At 37.8% G+C, this 27086-nt stretch overlaps 1 protein-coding gene across 1 annotated transcript in view; it reads left to right on the top strand.

The window, feature by feature from the left end:
- Positions 1 to 27086, top strand: part of LOC105301694 (potassium channel subfamily T member 2) — a 211494-nt gene that overhangs the window by 80258 nt on the left and 104150 nt on the right. The window contains exons 8-11 of the mRNA XM_023520107.1: positions 19963 to 20143; positions 21926 to 22090; positions 23813 to 23949; positions 25566 to 25629. Of these exons, the coding sequence (XP_023375875.1) occupies positions 19963 to 20143; positions 21926 to 22090; positions 23813 to 23949; positions 25566 to 25629 (547 nt within the window). The remainder of the gene's footprint in view (positions 1 to 19962; positions 20144 to 21925; positions 22091 to 23812; positions 23950 to 25565; positions 25630 to 27086) is intronic.

Here is a 27086-nt window from a genome sequence, read left to right as displayed (position 1 = left end):
TAAAATTGCCATTACGTAATTTATTCATGTTTCCCTGTTTGTTTTCTATGCAACTATAGCTGTTTTTGTTGTTGTATATATATGTTTGAATTTTAGACAACTGAGTGGTAGTTTTAACGGATATTATCTAGTGTTACAGCTGTCTCCAGTATGTGACTATGCACATCAATGTGTAATTATGATATAGGTATGTTTAGCTACATAAAATGTTATTGTTTTTAATTACATGTACATTAATACATTTACATTAATACGTTTTAAATTATAATATCTAGCATAGAGAAACTTAAGTTTAATTTCTGTGCATCCCGTCTAGCATGACACGTAAAATGTCTTCATAAATCATCATAGTAAGGAAGAATAAGTCTCATTTGAATTTACCATCGTAAGTGTAGTTATCTGAGAGAAAAATATAAACAACGGTGAATTAGTTATATCATACAGGCTGCTTTAACAGAGTTTCACTACACACTCTATAAAATACAAGTATACGTAAAGATCTAGCAACTTAAACTAATAGAATTGTCTAGGCAGTTTGTCCGAGGCTGTGATATCAGCTGAGTGTTATTGGAGACTGTTTCCTTGCCTCCTGTTTTCGCCATTCTCAAACATGATTTCCCTCTCATGGTTCAAGATGGCTGCTCTAGTGTTGCCATGACATACTAACTCCAGCCTTCAGGAGGCAGATAAGGCACAACCCAGAAGTTGCATGCATAATCTGGGCCAGAATTCGGTCATATATCCACATGTAGCTTTAAGGGAGCCTGTAAAACTGTAGCCTGGCTCAGGAACGATCAACCCAGCTACGTAGTGTGCTATTATGGAAAAGAGGAAAAACTCCATACTGTGGGACGATAATCAGTCTCTAGCATTGGTAAGTCATTAAGGTCCAAATATATATCATTTGTTTCAAAGACTAGGGCTATACTAGTTGGGAGACCTTGGGCAACTTACTTAATTTATCTAACCATATTTTCCACATCATTAATCACCCTATGAGATTTGTGTTTTTTATTAGTGAGAATTAAATTGGGTATGTTTTGAAAATGTCTAGCAGAAGCAATGGCGTATGTTGCGAACACTCCAGAATTTAAATCTTTTCTACGTTACATGTCCTCTTTGTATAAGATAACTAAATCATCGTGTGACCCTACAAAAACGAATTCGCTCTAAAATATCTCAGCATGGTGACTTATTAATAATACTATAAAACTGAAGCAGTGTGCCTCAAAACACATTGAATAGCAGCTGCAAATAGGAGAAAACACCTTCCTCCACTGCGATGCATTCGGGTTTTCTGCACTTCCTACTTATTTTTCATATTTGTTTCCTCGAGTTAGACTCGCTGAATAGTAGTGTGTGTCTCTGTGTGTTTGTCTGTCTCTCTCTCGATACATTAAACACTTTTAATTTTATGAACAGAGCATTGCAACGTGCCCATGGCCTCAATCTCGCTGTGGTTAGGGCAACTTCTTTATTTAACCTTCGAATAACATGACTGGCAAGTAGGGGGATGATTTTAGGTGGCAGACAGGGGAGTGATTGCTTTTTTAATATGAAAGCAAAAACTACTTTCTAGACCATTTAGGAGTATTCCTCCTATGAATTAAGATTATTGGCTTACTCTCTGAATATCGAGTCATACATAACGTCAGAAATTACCATTCCCTTTTTCTACCTCACCTATAAAAGGATGTCTCAGATACACATCTATAGGTATATTTTGTTTATATTTATATACATGTATTTGTGTAAAATCTCGCACGGTGTAAAATGTACATATACATATAGATGTAAATATCTATACGTATGTAAATATCTATCTCTACGTATATATTTTACATTGTGGTGAGAAAAATCATAATTAGTTGCTGTTACGTTACAGAGCAAGACTATCGGTGCTTTTCAGAGTAAGAACTTTTAATATGTGGGTTATAATTTAAGCCCCGAAACGTTCAGGAACGCACATTTGATGCATTAGCTGTGTTGTTCGTAGATCTCACCATCTTAAAGTTACCTGCTTGGTAAAGCTGCCATCTAGTTTTAGAACGTGTCCTCTCTTCGTCACTATGAACATTACAAAGAACCATCACTAAGCACCTGTCTACAAGAGACACATGCTCAGTGGCAAACTGAAATACAGATCAAGCAGCTGACCCACTCCCTGTAGGCGACGTGCTCAGAATTGTTTTTCGTGTCATTGTGACGGAACTGGCCTGATCTTCCCACATGTCTGCTGTGCCCTTTCACTGTCAACAATGCGCGCTTCCGAGGCAGCTGGGACTTGTCATTCCGCCTGTGTCCCTGTAACAAAGCCCAGTAAACTGGCACATCCGGGAATGGAGTGCATGGCTTTAGCCAAATTATTAACATAGTCTAACTAATAATAAGTACTCTAATTAATAATGCGTTTGGTTTTCTAATTTTACATTTGTAGACTTACTTTGCACCTACTTCGTGTCAAACTTTATTTTTTACTTAAATAGCTATGATTACATATTTTCATATTATTTCTCAGTGTTATAAAGAGCTAAATTAGGTTAATGGATATTTTGTTTTAGTCCACCGTAAAATAGTCAGTTCGCCTCCTCAGCCTTATTTCAGGAGAAAATAAATACATTTTTTCTTTAAAAATGTGATCTGGTTCAACATAATTAGCACGCTTAATTCGAAAGTATTTGGAATTTTCTTGTGCATCGTTGATTAATACTTATTTGAAGGCTGGATGTTTAGAATCTTGAACTCTATTAACTGATTCAGCTGTAAGGCAAAGAGCTACTTGGGAAGGGGACAGCGAGGAAGTAGGTACGGTAGTTGGGAGAAAGCGTTAGAACACGGTCTAATGGTGTTGTCACTGTCCTGTTTGACGCGGTTTTGTTTGGTTTATATTATAAATGGATGATAGAAAGTACATGTGTTGGAAGATCTGGAACTAACAGTCCCAGGTTTATATTCTACTAAAAAAAAGAAAAAAAAACAGAAAACTGTTTGTCCCCGTGGAATTTTGCATAAGTGAGCAGTCAGGTGTTAGCTGGTTCATTAGCCACATGAGGTAAATTTAATTTGGGAGAAATGGAAATATGATCATTTAACGTATAAATAATAATAATGTAACTATTATTAATATAAAAATCTAGGCAACATGGTGTTAGACTAAATTCTGTATCAGACGAGTTGTTTTTGAAATATGGCAACAGTGTATGATTATTTTCAAACGTGCCAATAGTGAGAACAATGGCTAACATTTCAAGTGGTTACTATTGGGCACTTTTCTGAGCACTATACATGCATTAACTAATGTAATCTTCAACAGCTTATAAAGTCAATTCTATTATTATCCTCATTTTGTAGATGAAGGCACAAATGCTCAAGGAATTTACAAAAAGGAACAGCCGAGTAGATCATTCTTAATTGTCCACTGATCTCTACTGAGAGCTATGCTAAAACTTCAGGAAGAAATAAAGTCATTACCCACATGAATAAGAGTCAGTCCAATATCTATATTCTCACCTGAGCTGATAGTTTCTAAAATACTGTTTACAAATTGTCAAGGAAAATTGATTTAGAAGCTGAAATTTGATAGAATTTAAACCATCATTCAATCACGACAGTAATGTATAGTTATTTTCAGACATATGAGAAATTAGAAGTATGTTACCTACATATTTTTAGGGATGTACTACAGAAATAAGAAAAAAAAAGGATGAAGAAAAAAATTTAGGTTCTGAGAAGCAGCGGTTTATACAGTCAAACACGTTGGCCCCGGGAAACCATTTTCATGCTGCGTTTTATCAGAAGTGGAGCTGAAGGATTATCGAGATCAGGACATTTTTATTTTCTCTGGTGTAGACACCCAGCCAGGGGAGGTGTCCTGTTAGAAGCTAGGGTGAAGGAGCGAGAAAGCCACAGCTCACAACGCACCAACCACAGGACCAATGGCTTCAAATGGTCTCTACCAGAAGAGTTCAGAGGGAAAGGCTCTGTGACATTAGTTTTATACCAGTCAAGATGGTCATCCATGTTGAAAAGCAATTAGCTGATAATCTCAAAAAAATGAATACCTGGAGAACTATTATACGTGAGGTCTCATTGAAAAAAAAAAAAAATAGAACAAAATCTAGCCAACTCAGAAATAAAATTAAGGAAAGGAAACATTTGGTGAAAGAGTTAAGGTAAGAAATGAATCAGTTGATAGCATTAGACATGAATGCTCAGCTCCCAAAGAGATCTGTAAGTGTCCTAATAATAAAAATGATAGCTAACGCTTATTTAATGTCTACCTTCTTTGCCAGACAAATTTCTATTGCTTTGTGTGTATTAAATTGTTTAATTCTGCACAATAACATTCTATGGCAGGTATTATTATCATTTTACAGACGAGAAACTGAGGCACAGAAAGGTCAAACAAAAAGATAAACCTTAGTTGTCTAAGGTCCATAATTAACATTTCGAGGAGAATTATAGTTTACTAAGATATTAAGATGACAATCTATTGATTTTTAAAGATGTTTTTGATTAACTGTAGAATATTTTATCACCTCCTCTTTTGTGTGAATAATCAGGACCTCAAATTCAGCACGTTTCTAACCGTTATTTAGTCTTTTTGTTAATTTTAGCAAAACTAAATACATCTGTTATTTTGAAATAAAGAAAATGCATGTTTGTACATCACGGCTTAGGGTGAGCTATGGTCACTTTTCATGAATTACAAAATTGCAGTGCATGTTGACTTCAGATGAATAGTTTATGGCATGATTCACTTTTTTTTTTTTTTTTTTGCATAGACCTAAAATGAACGCCCGTCGATTAAGAACCTACTTTCGACAATAAAAATACTAAATTTATCGTTACCACAAAAATACCATTTCTTCTTAGAAAATGTAAAATCTCAACATCTCATATTATTTTAAATTCCATGGGAAATATCAGGCTTTAGGCAGATACTCTACAGGAAATGAAAAATGATTATTTGGAGCAATTTAATTGGTATCCATTTAATAAGTACCAAAGTACAAGGTGTGGGCTGGTTTGAATGCTAGTGTCTGAATTACAAGCCTGAAGTTAAAGCACTAGATGCTCACAGCACAGGACGCTCTTGCTAATTAAATTTTTCAAGCAACTGTACATAACAATGGGGCTCATGGGGAGTGCATGGATGCTTAAGGTTATTTATTTCTGCCACGTGACTTCTTTTTCTCTGAAAACATTTTGTTGTATAAATTGACATTTACCAGGTGGTGAAAAAGTTTACAGTCTTGATATTTCCTTTCATTCAAATTAATGTTTTCCTTATAAGCCTTTCCAAAGCTTGAAAAGCTTGTATAACTAAATGCGTAGTTAACATTTTATAAAGAGGCAAATTTTTTAAAGCACGGCAGTCAGTGATTAGTAATTAAGGTGCCTTTGTTATTATATAGAGGATCTATTTAAGTCAGCAAATCAATTGATTTTTAGTCGTTTTAAAGCGGGTAACATAAGTCTGTATTTTAAAATCTTAATTAAATGTTCAGATTTTGTTTTAGAATTACATAACATTGCATTTGTGTCAAAGATAACACTTCCGAATGTTTTGTAAAGAAGTATACCTCATGGCAGACTCTTAAATCCAACATTCTTCGCGAACGTTTCAAAAATAAACACTATTTTTCTTAAAAAAAAAAAAAAAAGTTAAGCTACCATCGAAGCTTTAAAAATACTATATTTAATTCATTTAAATTCTTTAAATACTTGAAATGTGTGCTTATCTAGTATAATTTTTCAATGCCTAGATTACTTTTCTGGTTTTTAATATTGCCTTTTTAGTGAAGCAGCCATATACTAACCAAAAATATATATGACAGTGCAATAGGGTTGGTTTGACTCAGTTGCAAGTTGGGGCTGAGATAAGCTGTAAGTCTCACAATGCACCTGTCTAGCTGCCCTGAGAGCTGGGTCTTAAACAGCCCCGTTTGCCTTCCATGTGCCCAGAGCCCCACCTTCTAATTCTAGTTCTCATCACCGTTCAGAGCCCTGGTCCATCACTGCTGCGAAGGGTACACTTCAGAGCCCGGGTCCATCACTGCTGCGAAGGGTACACTTCAAGGCCATGACTCACCTGGGTGCTCTCTCACCTGCACTCTGAGGCAGTGAGCGAGTGCAGTCTTATCTAAGTCAGGACACGTGGTAGATGGAGTTGTGTCACCTGCTGGCTTTCTCATGATGATGTGTGACAAATCTCTGGTAAAAACGAAGAGCTCTACGATCCATAAGAACGATTCTGCATCGTGGTCCAGTCCATGCTTAAACTTTTTCATTATCCTGTGCATTTCACTCGAGCTGATCTTAAACACAGTTGTCATAGTTGCTGTCACTTATTATGGACTTCGGTTCCCCCCTGGATGATGGCTGTTGTCACACCAGAATGATGACAGAATTGCTCTCTTCAATAAGCTTGAAGGTGTGCCTGCTCTTTGGTATGATGGTAAAAATCGCTAAGTTGGAACCTTAAAACTCTGGGTTCGTCATGTGCCTTTTTCACTAATCAATGCCATGACTGTAAGTTCACGTCATCGACTGTACGTTATGTGTTAAGAGTGTGGCTCTTGTGTTGTGTTCTTACTGCCATAAAACTTTTTTAAAAAATGAAGTGGCACCGTTGATGACGAATTGGATATAAGGTGCGAGATAAAAATGGAAGGATGACTTTGAGGGCTGCATTTTGGGAAACTGACTGAATGACGGTGCCATGCCCAAGGATGAGGAAATCTGGAAAGGCACATAAAGAGGGGAAGAGAGTCCGCAGGAGTCGAGATGCCTTTTAGCAACCCGAGATGAGGTGTGCTGTGTAGCCATTGATCTATCGGAGCCTGGAATTCAGGAAAGGGGTTGAGGCGAGGCGAGGCGAGGCAGATTGTCAGCATCTAGATAGTCATTAGGATAGGGAGTTTGAAAAGAGCACCTAGGCACGAGCAAAGCGGAGATTCTGATGAAGAACAAAGCAAAACAAAAGCCTTAGCAGGCCAGTAAGACGCATCGTCTAGGACGAAGAGCACAATGTATAAGGGACACCTATGTGTCCCAGAAAGGTTGGCAGCAAAATATATCAAGTAAAAATTCGTGAAAATGCAAGGAGAACTTGATCAAAATGTAATGGTAGCAGATTTTAATCAAGAGTGACATTACTAAAATGAACCCGAGAATATTTTTTATTTTCCACTTCTCCAAATATAGCCCTCGCTACACCATCCAACCCAGATGGTTGTCTATTTTAAAGCTTAGTCAACGTCAGAGCTTTTATAGTATGTTTTCTTCATAATAAAAGCATGTCCTTACCATTAAGCCCAAATCTGTGTAGAATTCATACATCTTTTGAAAATGCCGTCGACTCTATTTTTCCTGTTATAAAATTCCTCATTTTTTCATTGTCTTTTTCTTATTCTCTTCGTGTTGCCCAACTTCTGAAATTGCACAGACACTTTGCATTTCGACTGATTTTTAGAATCCTTACATTCAGGAATATGTATCATTGCCGTTCTCGCAACTTCCTCTCATGAAATTCTTTCAATTATTTCACTGTATTATCATCCACCCTCTTTCTCGCCCAGAATCTTTGCTAATGTATTTTAAGGTATTTTGCTTCAGTGCCGAGAGGTTCATTTTAACGTCGCCTTCTCTGCGTTCACTGCTTCGGCTGATGCCGTCTCCTACCTCAGGGTTACATAAACTTTCGCCAACATTTTTCTCTGCAAATGCTGTACAGAATCTTCCTGATTATTCCTAATAGTCCAGGTTCATGTGGCCACTTGATACTCTTTTTACAGCTTCTGTTAGCCCATCGAATTATAATTATTATGGATCTTTGTTACATCTTTATATATAAGTTTAACATATTTATTTTTAGGTTCCTGGTCTGCTAGCAAATTGATTTTAGGATGTTCTAAATATCTCATTTGAATTTCATATGAGCTTGTTCCCTCTAGTGTGCCTGCTGTGAAGGTGAAAACCCGCTTTCAATCCTTGCTTTTTAATTATCCTTTATAGTCACAATCGAAACACTCAGCCTACTTTCCTTCAAGCCAGATATTTCCCAAATGCTTTAACTTCTGTCCTCGGGATTTTTTTGAGTTGTTTATTTGCCTTTCTCTAAATCTTTTCTATTTTATAATAATAAATTCAAACAGGACTCAGAGCTGACTAACTATACAAATCGAGATCTAATTTATATAAAAGCGTTTGGTGAATTATAAAGTACTATTCAAACATAAAAGTAGTATTTTTATTGCCATAATTTAGGGGGCAGATTTCTAGTTGAGCAAAAAGAAATGTTCTGTTAGCTTTTATTTTTTACAGGGGCGTGTGTGTGTGTGTGTGTGTGTGTGTGTGTGTAATATATCTATTACATATATGTGTATATATATACATACTGCTATTTGAGGGACTTTAGGTAAAAACAGAAATTCATCGAATTTGAAGATATCTTGGTTGTGTCACTTTCTTGCTCTGTGACTTTAATTAAAAGCCTCTCTGAGCCTTTATTTATTCCTATGTTAAAAGCAGAGAGGAAAACATATACACTTCAACAAAAGGTTTGCCGGTTTTAAAAACAGGCATGATGAAGTTGGGTCATTATAACGGACGTAGAAGAAACGACACATCAGCATAGTAGGGATGAGGTATAAATCTGATGATTAAGCATCGAGGTGGCAGAGATGGGGAGACCAATGTCGTTTTCCTTAGTTATCATCATCAGAAGGAAGAACGCGAGTTCTTCCACAGAATTAACCTCCTCCCTTCCTATATTCCCTGCAGAAATCATGAATCTCCTTCTAGAGGCAGAAGGATGTAGAGACGCTAATATACGTTGTTTTGTATAAAAATGTTTATAATGCAGAAACAGCTCTGGCTTCCTGTCTATTGGCTTGGCGTCTTCATGAGTCCCCTTAACATCCCTGCGTCGCTCTGCAATACCATCTCTGGGCTAGAGAGGAGACAAGGTCGGAGGAAGGAATTAAGCAATTTTTAAAGCAAATGGGACACCGGGAATGATTCAGCTTCGTGTGTGATCTGTCCTCTGTGCCTGGGAGGCCTGACGGCTGCCTGAAAGGAAGGCTTTTTAGGGACGATGTCTTGTGGTACAAATGATGCTTCTTTGCCTACAGGGGTCGACTTTCTCCCAGGAGATAAATCAGAACGTGGAGAGCAGTGAAGGGGTAATTTACAGCCACGCCTAATCTTCCCCGACATAACTCCCTCTCCTGGCACCCGGGAACAGTTGGCGAGAAGGTTCTTGGGGCTGTGCTTGCTCCACAGAATCTGTCACTCTGTCTGCTGGGGCGAGCGTGTGGCGTCCGAAACCGTCTGGAAGCTGTAACGTCAGCAGGTCAAGACATTTTCCATTCCTCTCTCTGTCCAGGCACCCTTTCCCTCTGCCTCATCGGTCCATTGTCCCCCTAATCACTCGGCCCCTTAAAAAACGAAAGTGTTCGAGATCATCCTGACTTCTGTTTGCGCACCGGTGACATCCATCCTATGAGCAAGCCTTGTGGGCCCAGGGCGAGCCCTCCAGGCTGCCTCTGCCTCTCTGTCTGCGCGGTCACTACTTGTCAAAAGCCATTTCTCTTTTTCTTGGATGACCTGGCCTGTCTGCTGACCTCCTTGGTCTCTGACAATATATTTCCACAGAGCAGTGAGAATATGCTTACCCGCTTGTGAACCTCCATCTGTATCCCCAGACACTTAGATCAAACAGACAGATGAAAACACTTCTCAGGCTGCCCACGGCCCGGCCACGCTTACCTCTCTGTCCCCAACTGACACCACACATCCTCTGGACCGATGGGCAGCCATGCCTCTGCTTTCTTATTTGTCACTTAATGATATTCTAATTCCTGACTTGGGTTTTTTTTGTTTTGTTTTGTTTTTTTTAACTTAATGCACTCTCTGCCTTGCATCATCGTCACTAGCTTTTGGCTTTCTTGAGGGCTCGGCTCAGACGTTGAATCTTTAATGAAACCTTTCTTAACGACACCCCCAGGGGCCTGAGCACCTCTCTATTCCCTCCGCCTTGGGTAGATCATTCCCTTTGATCATCTGCTGCTATCAGAAATTAGGTTTTTCTTCTTTTACTTATAATGAAATGGTTATGGAATGATACTGAATGGGTACGTTTCGGACAAAATATTTGATCAAAGATATAAAAATGGCGAATTTAAGTTCAGTCATGTCCAAAGAAATTAAGAATGAAGGACTGTGATTCTCTCCCATGCCAGCCACGTCTTCCTCCTTGCCACAGGTATTTAAAATATACATCAAAGGTTGTGAGAAGTTTACATTCCAGTTGCTTAAAGACAGGCAGCAGTAAAAAGGTTGATGTTAAGGCAGCGTTTTCTCTTCACATTACCTAAACGGAAGAGACTGTAGACAAATTTGTCACTTAGGAAAGAACAGCAACGTAGCTTCATCAAATTTCATCTTATGTGGAACATTCGGACTAGTGAATTAGCATGTAGGTCACTAGATGCTGGATTTGTTTTCTTTTGACATCAAGGAAGATGTAGAACATGGCACCTAATACACAGAGTGCTTTGAGGTGACTTGTTTTCTTCGTGACGGTTTTGCTCTAAAATAATACAGGTCTGCTTTCCAAATGTTCCCTTTCCAAATGGAGAGGGCTTACGTTATTCGATTTCTACAAAGCTGGGAAGGAGTGACAAAAAACTTTGTCACCTCTTCTGAGTAGGGAGCCCCTAGGACAAGCTTTTGCCTCTTTCCTCTCCAAAATTCTGCCTTTGCAGAGGACAGGGTTGGACTAGATCAGTTCTCAAGCAGTGACCTCAGAACCTCCACAGCCGTGTCGTCAAAGTGATGTCATTTTACGACATTCATAGTTGCCAAGAATAAGGATAATACTATTAGGATAATGTCTGTTAAGTGAAAATTTTGAGCTGAATGGATATCACAATGAGTAAGAAGGAAGTAGCATATTTATTGCATATGTTGGATTTTAAAATGCTATCACTGTCCTTAATTTCTTTTCTCATGCAAAAAACGATTAAAAAATTTTTTGAATGGTAGTATCTTAATCGCAATATTAATTGCTAGTTTAATCTCTTTGAGTATAACTAATCTGATATGATAAAACTCTTATAATTTTTTAAAAATTGAAGCTATAGAAGCAAAATGGGCATCATCTAATGTTATCACAAATTATGTTTTCTGGTGAATTCCTTTAGTTTAGAATATGTCAATTTAGTTTAGAATATGTCGATGACCTCCTGAAACTGCTCTTTGAACGAATATCAATGATCAGGAAAACAGTTGTAATTTCCAGTGAAAAAGAATAATTATTTACCTAGGAGACCATTCCACATAGATATCGATCTATTTTAACGTTCACTTATAAGCGATTAAATCCTCACCATCGATAGAAAAGCTATGCGAACGCTCAGATGAACCAGTCGGATACTTGTCAAGAGTATTCTTACCCCCCCGTCATTATATTTGTACGCTACAGATTTATCTGTGAATATTATACTCTATGAAGTAGATATAGGTTCACTTAGCCATCATTAGAAAGGGGAAATCTTTCTATTGAGTTTAAGTAGACATCGAGTATTTTGAAAGTAGAAGTGTTTATCACGGGACCAAGGTCTCCTGTTAACGAATAGGACATATTAATGTTACATTTTAAAAATGTCAGATTCAAGTAAATGATTCTGTAAAAATAAGAGTCGATATTGTTATGTGATTCTCACCTTGCGAAGTAACGCATTAAGCTCTGTGTTCTCTTTTGTTCTTAATGGCTAGTTAAATGGGACCATTTCGGATAAAATAAATATTTTTTGCTTTGCTTATTTCCAGAAACTGTTGAATGGGGACTGAATAATTGAGTTCGGTTTTGTTACGCAGCAGTAACTCGCACAGTATTTCTGTGGGGTCGGGATAAATGAGTATAAATCAGCTTAAATCAGCCGATATTGATTTGGTGCCATTTCACAGTTTACATGTGGGGCGGGGGTGCATATAAATTGAATGTTCATCGACTAATTTCTTGATATTAAAAAAGAAATCCATTGCTAAATCAAACCTTTTCTGAAGAGAATTGGCATGTATATTTTTATGAACTCTAAACATGAACATATCTTTAAATATATAATGGGAATTAATGGTGTGTAAAGCGAATATTTCATTGGCTATACGTTTTATTTTTTTTACTTGCCTAAATATTTTTATGTTTTTTAAAATAATTTTTTTATTTTTCAATTACCGTTGATAGTGCACTTCACTTTTAAGAATTGAATCAAATAACTTTTAAAAAATCAAGCAAAAGAAAAATTGCAGGGAGGCGAGGGCTCACAGCTTAGAAGATGCTTTAGAACTGAATCTAGCAGCTCCTGGACATCCATTATTTCCTTCGCTCAGAGCTGTATTTCATGCGGATAATGTGCATAGATGGTGTCCTAAAGGACATCTGTCAGCCCAAACACTAAGAGTCCAGGATAAACATACTTGGTGCTTGGGGCAGAAGCAGCTACGCAGGGCGTCGGCAGGCTTTTATTAATGAGCTCACCACTATTCGATTTGATCATGTCGTTCATTCTCCTGCTTGAAATTCTCCATTTGTGTCTTCAGAGTCTTTGGGATACTATAAATTCCTCAGTGTTGTAGATAAAGTGATTTATGATTCGTCCCTGTTACTTCTCTGGCCTTATCTCCCTCCCCAGCCTCACTCTGAAGGCTACGCTGTGGCCATACTCAACCAAAGCCACGTGTTTTTCGCAGCTGAGTCTTCTGTGCATGAAGAATCATCGCCGTGAAGGCGATGAGCGTGCGTATGGGCACGTGGGGCACACCGGTACACCCACACAAGCACGTACGCCATAGGCGTGTGTACACACACAAACACACATCTATACACTCTTCTGTGTCATTTGAGAGCTTAATTTCTTCTATAACGCACCACGAACTGGCATAGTTTCTCAGCGATCTGTCCTCAGCCCTTTCATTTCGTATTTTTCTTGTAGGACTATATTTTAGCTATATTTTTTGTAATGTATTTTAGCTATATTTTTTGTAATCCCAAACATATTTCAGGGTAGTGTGGTATGTATGTGTCCCTACAACTTAAAACCCAGGCAGGGTCGTCTCGCATGCCTGTGAAAGACTCTAATTAGGAAGCCATTGCTGGGCTGTCAGAAGTTTTAGTCATCAATATCCGTGTCGGAATCCTTACGAGTTAACATAAGGGAAATGAGAAATATTTTCAAGACATGTGGTTGGCAAGAAAGTGCTGTTCGGTTATTTCCGCTCTAGCATAATTAGCTCGTGAGAATGTGGTGAACGCAGGGGTCTCACCCTTCAGGGAAGGGGAGCCTCGGGACTGGAGATCTGACGACTTGGTCATCTGAGTCCACAAAGGTCGTTAGCTGAACCTACCCTTGGAACATTCTTGCGTTTTTGTTGTAAAAATGAGCCTTCTGTTCAATGAGTGAGGCACAGATAGACGGAGGACAGGAGCTTTTTGATCTTACGGAACAGAGATGAATTAATAAGCGTTCTATTTGACAGAATTTTGTCTAAGGCTTGCACTGTATTCTGTTTGGCAGCAAGTTAGGGATGGGGGTCAGGCTGCAGCCTCAAATTTTCTTTTTAGAGGTTATAGATATGTACCAAAAAGAACCTGGTAATTACAACCAAATTGTCTTAGGCCAGTTTCTACGGTGTTAATTACCTCCTTCACATCCTCCAACTGTTTCTGCGACATTTCCTCTTAGAGTCCTCAAACTAAATATGCCCCAAAGCAAGTGTACGCTGTTTCTTCCTTAAATTTTCCATGTTTATGAAGTAGCAAACGCTGTCTTTTCTTTGGGACAATCCCAAGAGAAATGGAAATCATTCTTAACACCCGTTCTGTCACACAAAGCAGTCAACAAACTCCATGGATTTTACTTCCTAAATATCTTGCGAATCCACCCATTTCTGTCCCTTTCAGCCATCAGCTCGCTTACCTACACTGTCATGACCTCTTTACAGTGACAGCCCTGTAACTGGTTTACTATGTTCCTTCCCTCTGGCTCTATTCCAAGCCTTTCATCTCACGGCCACCAAAGCGACCTTTGCAAAATAGAAACATGATTCGTCCCCACCTGCTTGAAGACGTCCTGCGCGCGTATCTTGGGGTGAATACAAAAGCTCTTGGCTAAGTTCTAAACTTCCTGTGCGATCAGAATTCTCCATCCTTTCCATTCTCATCTTACATCCTTGATTTTTTTGTCTGCTCAGAAGTCCAATCCCTCCCCCGCCCGACACACACACACACACACACGTCCTCCATCACACTAACCTCCCCGCTTCCCACAATGCACTACCTTCTCTGCAGAACGACGTCTGACATCCTCTTTATGTTAATGTAAATGTCACTTTCTCTTTGAAGCTTGACCCACATGGTTCTCTTACGACAGGAAACCATGGCACTAGGGGACTCTCCTTTGTAAATTTATGTATATTTCCTTTAGTCATCATTTTCTATCTCTTCTACTAGACCTTTAGTCCCATCAAGGAAGCCCTCATGCCAGTTTCTCTTTATGCCATTGCTCTCCTAGTGCCTAGTACTGTCCTTGACACTTAGTAGCACTCGATAAATAGGCTAGCAAATAAATGCAAAACTTTTTCAAGTGCCGATGATCTAAAACAGAGCAAAACTACAATAGTAAGTACGTTATTGAAGCTTCAGGAGAGAAAAATCCTGAAAGTTTTCTAGGAGGTAGTAGTAAATAAAAAAAATTTTAATTAATAGAAATATAAGGTAAGTACCACATTGTTTATTTACTGACTTACATTTTATTTTAAAAATATAAAAATAATTATAATACTTTCTGTTGGTGATATGAGTCCCCATTTTTCCCAGTAACTGTTTAATTTCTGAATATTGGAGGTTCCTCAAGTGAGAGTTTCAAGAATATGACCTGATTCTTGACTACACCACGTTATGACCTTTGATCGTTATGATTTTGTCTCCTTAATCTATTTTAATCATTTCTTACCTTACCGCCGTTATTTATTTACCTTTTTCCCCAATTCACATTCGAAAACACATTTTACATTGAGACACGGTACACATTTCTTAATCAGTGATTATGGGTGATTATAAATACGTGCTCGGTGTAGCATGTAAGCTGAGGAATGCGAACAGAACAAAACACCACATAATTATAAGCTTCCTTCTTCCCACCAGGAACAACAATGAAAATTCTGCTTCCCCCTGTGTACTAGTTAGGATAGTGATGGGCCAAAGGCTGATGAGTCCATGAGAAATTTACCAAGACCCTTCAGCAGATGTTTTTTGTTTAAATCATTAATGGCGAAAGGACATGAAATTTAATAAACTAATGTAATTTTGTTAAAAGAAATGCATTCCGTAGGACTGCCGAGGAACAATGTGGGATCCTATAATTCCCTTAGTTGAAGCATTTAAGATGAGAAAGAATATTTACCACCCTATTGATACTGGTGTAATCTTAGATAATTTCTATCACTTACCTGGGTGATCTTTTTTCACTAGTGAAAAGAACATAAAAGAGTAAAAGGATAAAAAACTAGATTTAAAAATACATAAATTAAGATGTCAGCTCTTCTAAATGGAGGAACATTATATTAAAATGACACTTAAGAAACGAATTTCACTTTATAACAGTCTTTTTGTTTTTGAGGGTGATTCAAAATTAAATGCTTGGTATGCTATATATCATGCCTCCATGGATATAGTGCAAAATGGGGCCTGATGCTTTTTAAATTAATGTGGTTATGAGTTTTGCAGGCATGGGAATGGTTTAACTAAAATTATCTTGAGTGAGATACAATTTGGAGTCCTCCTTTCCATATGGCATGCACAATTTGGTGATCCACATTTCAAATAATTGCAGTGCTTATAAAAAAAAAGTGTTCTCTTCTCTTAGCTTCTTTATGAGCAGAGAGAGGAAGCTGCTTCTGTCATTACCCAGCACGCAGTATGGCTGCTGTGGGCCTGTGACTGTACTTTGTTAACGTGCTCAGGTTCAGATTTGTAGAAGTCAGTGAAGACCAAGGAATGATGAGTGAGGCGTAATGATTCTTATGGATCTCTGGATGGAATAGTAGCTCTTTCCAAAATGCAAATATCTGGGTTTTTAAGCAGTATTGAGATTAAAGGTAGAGATAGAACACTTTTAAACTGTGACGTTTAAAAAATTATATCTTTTCATCTTCATTAAAAAAATAAAACTTCAGGGCCCAACAGTTATACTATTAAATTCCTTCAAGGAACAGTTAATTCAGGGCATGCACAAAGGTAAAATATTATCCATGTCATTTAATGATTAAGCTAAACTGGGATTCTAGTACACTCAAGGAAAGCACAAGGTATGAGTTAACATTCTTATAATTCAGTTCATAAAACCTTAATCCTCTGAGATACTCTCTCAAAACTAAGAAGTTAGCAGATTCGTTTGGTTAATCCTATAAACGTTTCATTCTCTGAGCTGTAACAAACATTAACTCATTAAAAGGATCGGAAAAGTCTTTTGCTGAATAAAATATGCTTAACCCAGAGCTGCCAGATGTGTCTGACTACAGAGCCTTGTGTCTGGTTAACGTGTGCCAAACTGGCTTTTCAAGGAACATAGAGTGAGATACGGAACTATGGACCAAGATCCCTTTCCAAAGATGGATATGAAAACCCTAGAGTAATAAATTGCCAACTGAAATCAAAAGTGTATTTTCATTAAAAACAAAACAAATATCAAACAAGCAAAAGGATACTTTACTAAATATTAATTACCTCAAGAATAGATAGGAGTGGAATGGACAGAAACAATTTCTCATTTAAATCTTTGTTATTTGTCTTATAACAAGTGCATATTACTATTTTTTTTTTTAGAATTGATAATATTAGAACTGTAACAAAATTACCAAGTAGGGTTTACCTAGAAAGTACGAGAATGGTTTATTATAAGTTTAAGTATAGTAATAAAACATACTATCACCTGGATTGGACATGCTTGCCTTACAGGAATGATACTCGACATATCCAAAAATGAAATAATTCTTACCCTTCTCCACCTGCAAAATTTTCCTAATATTCCCTACTTCGTGTCATTATTATCACTGCCTTTAGCCCCTGATCTCTATAGGTCATATTAGAAGATCAACAAATCCTGGCTGAAAACCACATAAAATATTGGGCCCGTGACTTGAGCTGGCCCGATATCTTCCTCTCGAGAGCTTACCAATGAACTGTACCATACAGTTCCTAAAGGGTTTTTATTCCATGGCAGCGATCTTAAAAACACATTGTCCCGAAGGGTATTCACGTAAAAGTAAATTACTTTAAGACAGAAATGGCTTCGTGAAGCAGTTTTGAAAGTCCAGATTAAGCTCAACGTTGCGAATATCGACCACAATTATAGAAAAACATAAATATGTTCATGGCAGCAATTCCCTGCTTCCCAAAATGCATCAAATTTCCAGAAGATAGTTATGTTTAATCATAAAATAGGAAACCCACAAGTTACATAAAATTACGTAGCTATTTAAACGATAACAGTGAAGTGTGAGTGTATGTGTAAAAACATATAAAAAGAAAAATCTATTGGGATTTTCCCCTAAATATTACTATTTTAACACTTAAATCTTAAAATATTACCATATAAAGATATTCTTAGTAGTTACCTCGGTTAGTGAACTACATACATATATGCGTATATGATCTACATATATGCGTATATGATCTACATACATGCAGCCTTTTCTGTAATTACAAAGGAGATCGCTTCAGTCAAGCAATCTCAGTGATAAGTAGTTCTTTTTAAAACTCGTCACTGGCCTAATATTGACATTTTGGCCCAGAAATAGTGCCTAATCTTTTTTTTTTTCTCCTGACTGCGCTACCAAGAATTAACTGTCAGTTTCCGTAAATGACAGCGGTGACCCTCCAAAGGTCAGCTCGTGTCAGCAGGACAGCTCTTGTGAACAGTTAAAGATTGCGGGTTTACACTGCAAATTGCCCAACCCTTCTCCTCCGAGGCCTTCCCGCTTGCCCATTCCCACTCGTCAACAGTTGAGAGTTGCAAGCTTGGAAAAGAGAATGGACGAGCTAACAGCTCCTCGTTAATCCGGGGGTGACTACTTATCTGCTGCTGGAAAAGGGTTAGCAAATCCACAGCAAATAGGGACAGCTGTTTCCTGAATCTACTCTTTCCACGGCCCTGACTCTGTTACTAATAGTACATTTATTTATTTTCTTTTTGTCAAGTTGAAAACAAAGGCTTTGTGATATTTTTGTGTAGATGTTTGATCCTTATATCTGACTCATTTTTGTGCTTCTTTTATGTATTTCTTTTATGCTGGGGTTGGAATTTAAATAACAAAATTACTACTGAATTCGAGGAGTGTTATGTGTCAGGCATTTCTCTGAGCACGAGCACATTTAATCCTCATAATCACCAAATGAGGAAGTTAATATATTTAATTTTTGGGTAAGGAGCAGGTGATCTGAAAATTTTATGTAATTTACCTAATTTAGCATTAATTGAGTTATAAGTTTAATTTTTGATTATTAATTTATGGTATTATTAGTAATAGTAGCGTAAATTTGAGGTCAAAATCATTCACTTTAGTTTTCAGAAATTTCTTTTTGTGTAGAGTGTCATATTCATATCTGCATCTCTAACATACAGCACAAGGCTTGCCCCCAGTAAACCATCGGTAAATGTATTTGTATGAATAAATGTGATATACTTTTATAATATTAGGTTACCTATTTTCCATTATGGTATATTTAAGTAAAATTTTATAGCACTTATTAGTTTTATATCAAATATTTTTCTTATTTAAAATTTCCAGATATTTTTTACAATAGAGAAATTGTAAGAAAATTATATATACTTGCAACTTTCCACTTCAAAGCCAATTACTACAAATGAATCTGAATAACTTTCATGCCTATTAACTAAATGAAAAGTTAAAACATGGTATGATATTAAGTTCATTTTTTCTATATTAAATTTCAGCAAATTATTTAATTTCGAATGTTTAGGCAGGGGATACAGAATAATAAACAAAAATTTTGTTACAATTAGGTATCCACTAACATCAAGCATTTTAAGGAAGCTTTTTTAAAAAACAATATTACTAATTGTCCTGTCACAAAACATTAAATTTGATTAGAAAATTTAAAGATAGCAGAATGTTTACTAATATCCACTAGATGTGATTATTTATTTTTAAATTCTACATCATTAAATTCTTTGCTACTTTCAATTCAGGATAAAATTTAAATAGTTCAACTTGGTCTTTGAAAACTACATCCTTTTTACGACAAGACAGAAGAGGGCTTTATGGTAATGAACGAGCTGCATTTGAGCACGTTCTTGGATTCGGTTTCTCAGAAAATCTGTGCCCATCATTAAAATCATTTCTGGGTACAGACGAAAAATAATAATTAATGGAAATCCATCAATTGTGATCAGAGAGAAGAGGCAGTTTTAATAATGGCTCCCAGGACAGCTGTGGATGAAGATAACAATCTATATTAAAGTGGATTGTAATCACTGAATAGCTTCGAATCTTTATATAGCAGGTGATAGCATTCACGGTTCTTGGGAAAATAGCTAACAGATAAGTAAAATATTAATGTTTATGCATGATGGAAATCAAAGGTATTCCAATGAGGAGACTGTCTTAGCCTCAAGAATTCTGTAAGTAGCAATAAACTCTGTGTACTTCTCTATCTTAAAGATATTCTTTTTACTTCAAAATAATCCTATATTTAGTTAATATAGAAAAAAACCTTAAAAATTGTATTTTCCTAAGGGGAAAAAAACTGCACCATATAAGATCCCAACTATTAAATGGCCTTATGAAATGTGCTTTGGCTTTCAAATGAGTAATGTTGAAACATAATGTGCCCAGTTTGAAAGTCTAAATCTGCCTGCTCATGTGTGTCCTTAGCATTTGTGGGATTCAGCACCTGGAGCGGATAGGGAAGAAGCTGAATCTGTTCGACTCCCTTTATTTCTGCATCGTGACATTCTCTACCGTGGGCTTCGGAGATGTCACTCCTGAGACATGGTCCTCCAAGCTCTTCGTGGTGGCTATGATCTGTGTCGCTCTTGTGGTCCTACCCATCCAGGTAAACGGTCATGTTAAATTTTACAGCAATGTGTCGAGTCTTATAAAATCAACTTTTGCATGTTTAATAGAAATGCAGGGTGGCTTATTAATTCAATATATTAACACGGGCTATTATTATAGCTAGCCAGTTAATTAAAATTGTCTCAGAAATGCCTTTTTACATTATATTAGACACTGAGGGGTTCTTCCTCCTTTGCTCAGGACCGATAGGTTACATTTTTCATTACAGTTTTTCAAGATGTATATTTAAATATTGAATGTTTAACTATGATAATGAGGTCATAGGATAATATGGTTTTTAATTATAGATAGATAGATTAAGGAAATAAACTCGAGGACTGATCTCTCTTGATTCCTGAAATAATCTAAAAACCAAACACTGTAATGAATAAAAACTGATTGCATATTTTGATCAACTGAAATAAAATCGGAAGATGATATATAACTATCATGCAGCATTTTGGGGAGTGGAGAGGTGATTGCAAAGGAACAGAGATGTAAATGAGATTAAAGATAGAGGCGATCTCTAGCTCTTTCCCACAGTGAGCTTTGGGTGTCCTTGGGTGGATGGGCTAGCGACACGATACGACACCTACAAATAAAACTTGCATATTCTCTTACATACTTGGCTACACTGTCTCTAAATATACTTTACGTAGGTATAAAAAATGATCTTCCCGTCATCCGATCGTCTATCAAAGGGCACTTCGGTTGTTTCCATGTCCTGGCCAGTGTGAATAATGCTGCAATAAACATTGGGTGTATATATTTTTACAGATAAATGTTTTCGGTTTTGGGGGGTAGATACCCAGAAGAGAGATTGCTGGTTCATCTGGTAATTCTATTCTCAATTTTTTGAGGAACCTCCATAATGTTTTCCATAGATGTGCTACATATATACAATGGAATATCAAATCGCTCAGCCATAAGATAAAATACTGCCGTTTAGGACAATATGGATGCATCTTGGATCTTGAGATTAGCATGCTGAGTGAAATAAGTCAGACAGAATAAGTTGAGAACCATATGATTTCACTCATGTATGGGATATAAAACTGAAAGTAACAAACGAGAGAGAAAAACTCATAGACAGACAACAGTTTAGTAGTTATCAGAGGGAAAGGGGGTCAAATACATGGTGACAGAAAGAGATTTGACTTTGGGCGGTGAACATACAATATGATATACCTATGACATATTATTGAATCGTACACTTGGAACCTATATAATTTTATTAGCCAATGTCACCCCAATAAATTTAATAAAAAAGATCTCCCCAGTCCTGTCCAATCATGCCTGTCTTCCTTCCCAACATCTGTCCCCTATACACCCCTCTTCCCTCACACACCAGCTGCCGTACAGCCAGAATGTGGCCCCTGTACTGTTGCAGTGAGGGTGTCTTACTGCGCGAGATACAGGATGAACTTGACAAACATAGAAGACAAGCCAATGAGGCATTTGTCTTTGACCCGCACATGACAAATCACGCTGCACACGCTACTGGACATAAAGCAGAGACACAGACCTCTCAGTGCCCTGATATGATATAATAGGAAAATATATTAATATGTTTCCTTGGAGACCCGAAGCCTCTGGGAGGCATTAGTGACCTCTGTGGCAACCATTTGAAAGCTCCGTTGTTGGAGGGACCGCTAATAATTTACATCTCAATGAGTTCCACCTAAGAAATTGAGTATACCTAATAAACAATAGATGCATTGCATTGATTTTTATTTCCGAGTCCAGTGTTTCTCATTCATATGTGAAAAATGCATTACAGTTTGAACAGCTGGCTTATTTGTGGATGGAGAGACAAAAGTCAGGTGGAAATTACAGTCGGCACAGAGCTCAGACTGAAAAGCATGTGGTTCTGTGTGTCAGCTCACTGAAGATCGACTTACTTATGGACTTTTTAAACGAATTCTATGCTCATCCAAGACTACAGGTATGCTCACGTTACATGGTGCGTTATGTTCGATCATACCTACTAACGTCTCGTCGAAGTCAATTAGCTGATGGGGCCTCCTGCCTTCTGGAGGACTTTTATTTATATACTCAAATTTAGAACGTGTAAATGAAGAATGACAAATATAACCAGGAACATAGAAAAAAATGCTGACAGAAGACACAGTATTTTAAGTGTCCTTCTGTATCTACATTAAAAGACAGATGGAATTATGCTAATGTTACAAAGAAAGGTTTTCTTTGAATTAAAAGAATCCCTGGGGTAATACATAAATGATATTTTTATGAAACGGTGAAATTGAACATGAAATATCATAAAACAATGAAAAAATTATTTCGATATCATCTGTCCCCTTGAATCTTTCACTTTTACCCAGTATTGCTGATAGAGAGCCTGGAAGTTATTTTCCTTCTGTTTCCTGGAGTGTAACTAGGTCCTATTTATAGTAGAAACTAATGACCACAAATTGGACAATACCTAGCTGGATGAAGAACACAAATTCAGAAAAAAACATCTTCATCTGCCTATTTTGAGAAAATGTTCAAAAACTTCTAATACTTGCCACAATAGCGGGCCAACGCACACTTGGACAATCTTTGCTGCCTGAGGCACTCAGTTCTGCCCAAACAGCAAAGAGCTACCTGAATGTCTTGTGTTTCCTAAATAAATTTGTGTTGAAAGAATAGACAAGATAATACTGAGTATATCTAACTATCCGTATCTGAAATAGATTTTTTTCATGAATACTTGGGAGAACTTTTTAAATACTATTTTTTACATGTAAAAAAAAAAACTAATTTATAAGTGATATTTAAATTATACAATATATTCTGTTTTCATGTAAATTAATTTGCATTTTTTGGAGAAACTATTTGTTTTATTTTACTATACATAATAAATAATTTCAGGATTGCTCATGATGAAGAAAATCTATTTGGGGAAAAGTTCGATTCCTAGTAATTTATCGATATCGATTAATATCAACATGGAGAATTCTTAAAACTCTAAAAATTCCCACTAGATATATTTCAGTGATAAAATGATGAATGTGTACTAGAGAATTTTAATCTATATAGATCGGTTGCTTTATACCATTTCATTGCCATTTATACCATTTTATACCACTAACATTACCTTCATATTTTCTCTAAAGGACCATTATTTTGAAATAGGTTTATCTCAAACTCTTTATTTTGTCAGTATTATCAATATTTTTATGAGTGGTTCCGAAAAGTCTCAACATCTCAGTTCATGATATTATCAAATGATATAAAACCCCATCACTGTTTCTATTTATAAAGTAATGGTTTGAAGTATGAAATGATACTTAAGCACTTCTGCCTACCATGCAAAAAATAAATATATATATATATTAGAATCAGCCTAAAACTGAAAACTTTATAAGCTGGAAATATGTGGTGAGCATAAGCACTGATCACCTTCTCTTCATGGTACTAATAAAATTAAAATAGGTCAGGATGAATGTATTGATTTACGAGATTTTTATACGTCTCAGTTATGTTTATTACAGTGTTGTGTTATTTCAATATATGCTCAGGTTTTAAATGCAAACTTTTATTCTTTAGCAAGAGCTCGTTTCTATTTTAGCATATTTCAGAACGTTCTTAGATATTCCATTGACCTGTGTGGCATAAGAGAACATTGCTGTTTCGACCCCGTTGCCCTCTCTGTTTTGAACAGGATTATTACGTGGTGATTCTGTGCCCCACCGAAATGGATGTGCAGGTTAGAAGGGTACTACAGATCCCCATGTGGTCACAGAGGGTCATCTATCTTCAAGGCTCAGCCCTCAAAGATCAAGACCTGCTGAGAGCAAAGTAGGTCCCCCGAGCATCATCCTCCATCTTGTAGAGCCTGATATCATTTCTCTCCTCCAGATTCTAGAAACATTCAGTGTTGCAGAATATGTTTGAGTATTTTTCAATGCAGAGTTTTGCCTTAGTCCCAGTGCTGGTCAAATTGAAAAGTTAAAAGTATAAAATCAGTGTGTCTGCTGCTCTGTCTCACGGTCAGTAGACCGTGTCCACGAGACACAATGGGGACTGTGGCATGGTGTCATCATGTCAAGCTGTCGGGGCGAGCGGGGTCATCCGGACTTGCCCTTAGAGTGGTCTCCAAATCTCTGAACACTAATTTTATTCCACGAATAAAAATCTTGGGCTAAATGTGTAAAATGCCAAAGCAGTTTGAGTTAGGGTTTAAATTCGAAAGAGTTTCTATTACGTACTGGGCGGAGCTGGCTGGTGAAAAAGGCTAATGGGAAAGAAATTGGTTCATTTGAAATGTGGTGTTGGATGGGAGCTGTATGGAGACCCTGGACCACCGGGAAGATGGGCACGTGGTCCCAGAATGAGTTAACCTTGAGACATCACTGGAGGCAAAAGGACAATGCTAAAGCTTGGTCATGTCGTGAGCAAACAGGATGCTTTGGAAAAGACAAGAGTTCTGGGAAAATGGAAGGCAGCAGGAAAAGAGGAAGAGAGGAAGGCCACCGATGACATGGGCTGACTCCATGAGCGAGGCCGCAGGCTGAGTCTACGGGAGCTGAGCAGGGCTGGGCACAGGACACTGGACGTCACTCATTCACAGGGCTCCAGGAATCGTCATATCTCTCTCTCTCTGTCTCTGTCTCTGTCTCTGTCTCTGTCTCTGTCTCTGTCTCTCTCTCTCTCTCTCTCACACACACACACACACACACAGAGCAGATAACACTTGTGTTGCCTGGGGGCTGGAGAAATCAGAAAGGTCACGGTCACAGGTCTTACTTGGTAGCTCTCTTCCTGTTGGGCGTGTGCCAGGCAACCTGGAGTACAGGTGACACGGTCTTAAACACAGGTCAAAGCTCATGCGGGTCATTCCACACAAGCAGTGAGGGCGTGGTTGGGCGGACACGGACACCAGGAAGTCGGGGCTTCTGCAAAACACCACCTGTGGTTTTCGGAAGCCAAACGAGATTCTTAGCAGAAGTGGCTTTGCTTGATGTTTCCTGTCACTCGAAAAGTTTTAAATATAGCTCAGATTTATCCTTGAGCTGTACGGATGTATCACAAAGCCAGATCGTACCCACAGGCTGGTTGGTGTGAACAAGCGTTAAGTTCCTACAGCATCTCGTCAATGTTATAATGGCACCGAATGAAATAAAGTTTTTTAAGGACCTGCTGTATATAAAAAAGTATAGAATCATTAAAGAGAGTAAAGTGACTTTTGTTTTACTTGTCATTATAAACTGTTGAGTTCTAGAGCCAATTCAACAACTATTTTGTTCACAGTCAAACACTCATGATCTCCTAGGAACCTAACTTTCATCTCCGCTTAATGGTTCTCAGAGTTTGCATGTACTTTGTGTGCGTTGAACTAACATTGAAATTCTATTTTTCAGAAGATACGCAGGTATTTCGGTGTGTGACTATTTTGTTTTTCTCTCTGTGTTTAGGATGGATGATGCGGAGGCCTGTTTTATTCTGAGCAGCCGCTGTGAAGTGGACAGGACATCCTCGGTGAGTTTCTAAAATTTTTTTTCTTTTCACCTTACGAAAAAAATTTTTTTAATTTGATTATTTTTAATCTACCAACGTTAACTATCGGTGACCTTAAAACTGTCCCAAAGAGAAGCAAATATCCCTGTGCTATCTCTGCCACAACATAAGACTCACTGGATCATTCTGTTATGGCGCGAACGATTCTGAGACCCACGGAGCCAATTGAGATTAATAATGAGCCTTTATTAGCCGGTGACTGACTCTCTACCACGCAGGGCTAGAGGGGATCAGCCCCGAGCTTCCAGAGGAGGCAGCTTAGAAAGCCTCCTACTACATCCTTGAATAAGCAGATTACAAGAAGCAGAAGTTAGCCGGTAACGTTTTGTACAGAGATAAATGTATCCGGGGAGCTCAGATCAAACAGGGCCTAGCAGACAGTTTTATCATCTGTACCTTGGAATGTTTCGCTTCTCCTGGGGCTGATGCCTGGAGATGTCACCTCCCTGTGTCTGAGTTACTGCTCTTCCTGGGGGCTGGCGCCTGGAGATACCGCCTCCCTGAAACTGGAGGATTTCCACTTGTACAGTTCACACTGTCAACAAAAGCGCTTTTGAGGTACTTTCTACTAACCTTTGGGTTTTCTGAGGACAAAAGGAAATGAGTCACATGCAGACAAACGAGACCATTTTTATTGTATATATCGCATGCTGTGCAACTTTGTTCAAACGGTCTCCATTTCCTCGCCTCAAAAGCAAGGCAGAGGGACTGGGCAGTCCTCATCAGAATGGGCCGGAGGATTTCTAAAAATCAGGCATTTGTTAAAATTCTAGTCAGGGTATATGGGGCGGGGTTTGGAAATGTGTGTATTTTCAAAAGCTCCCCAGGCGACTTGGAAGCACGGTCCAGTTTGGTAACCTTTGGCACAGGTGTCTCTAGGATATATTTTTTTAGGTCTAAATGTCTCTAAATGCATAATTAGATTAAATGGCAATTTACCACACTAACTTCTATTTTTTTTTTAATGTATTTTAATTCTATAAAGAAGAAGTGCCTTATTATTTCTGTTGAGTAGGGACTATGAACGCCCGTGTTTCTAGCCACATCTGGCGCACAGACAGGAACTCTGGTGGCTTTAGTACTGACTGGAGATAAGGCCAGGTGTGCACAGGTCCCTCAGGATCATGGTTTACTCTTTCCAGAGCATTGATTAGGCACCTTCTGTTACCTTAATCTAGGGCCGTAAGGCCGAGAGTGGCAGGCTCTCTGTCGCCCTTGCTCTAATTCATCTGAATGTCTTACTCAGACCTCTGATACTATAGTTATTTACCTTATGTAATTGTCCATTTTACCCCGCCCTCCAAGGAGTAACTGTGTCCTAAAACACTCGCAGCCCTCCAGGACCTGTAAGATTCTGAGTTACAAAGTAAGCGTTAAGATATAAGTGTATAATATCTTTAACGTGAATTTGGGAGCTT

Source organism: Pteropus vampyrus, unplaced genomic scaffold (assembly GCF_000151845.1).
Source record: "Pteropus vampyrus isolate Shadow unplaced genomic scaffold, Pvam_2.0 Scaffold248, whole genome shotgun sequence".
Classification (NCBI taxonomy): Eukaryota; Metazoa; Chordata; class Mammalia; order Chiroptera; family Pteropodidae; genus Pteropus; species Pteropus vampyrus.
This window is presented reverse-complemented; position numbering and strand designations above follow the sequence as displayed.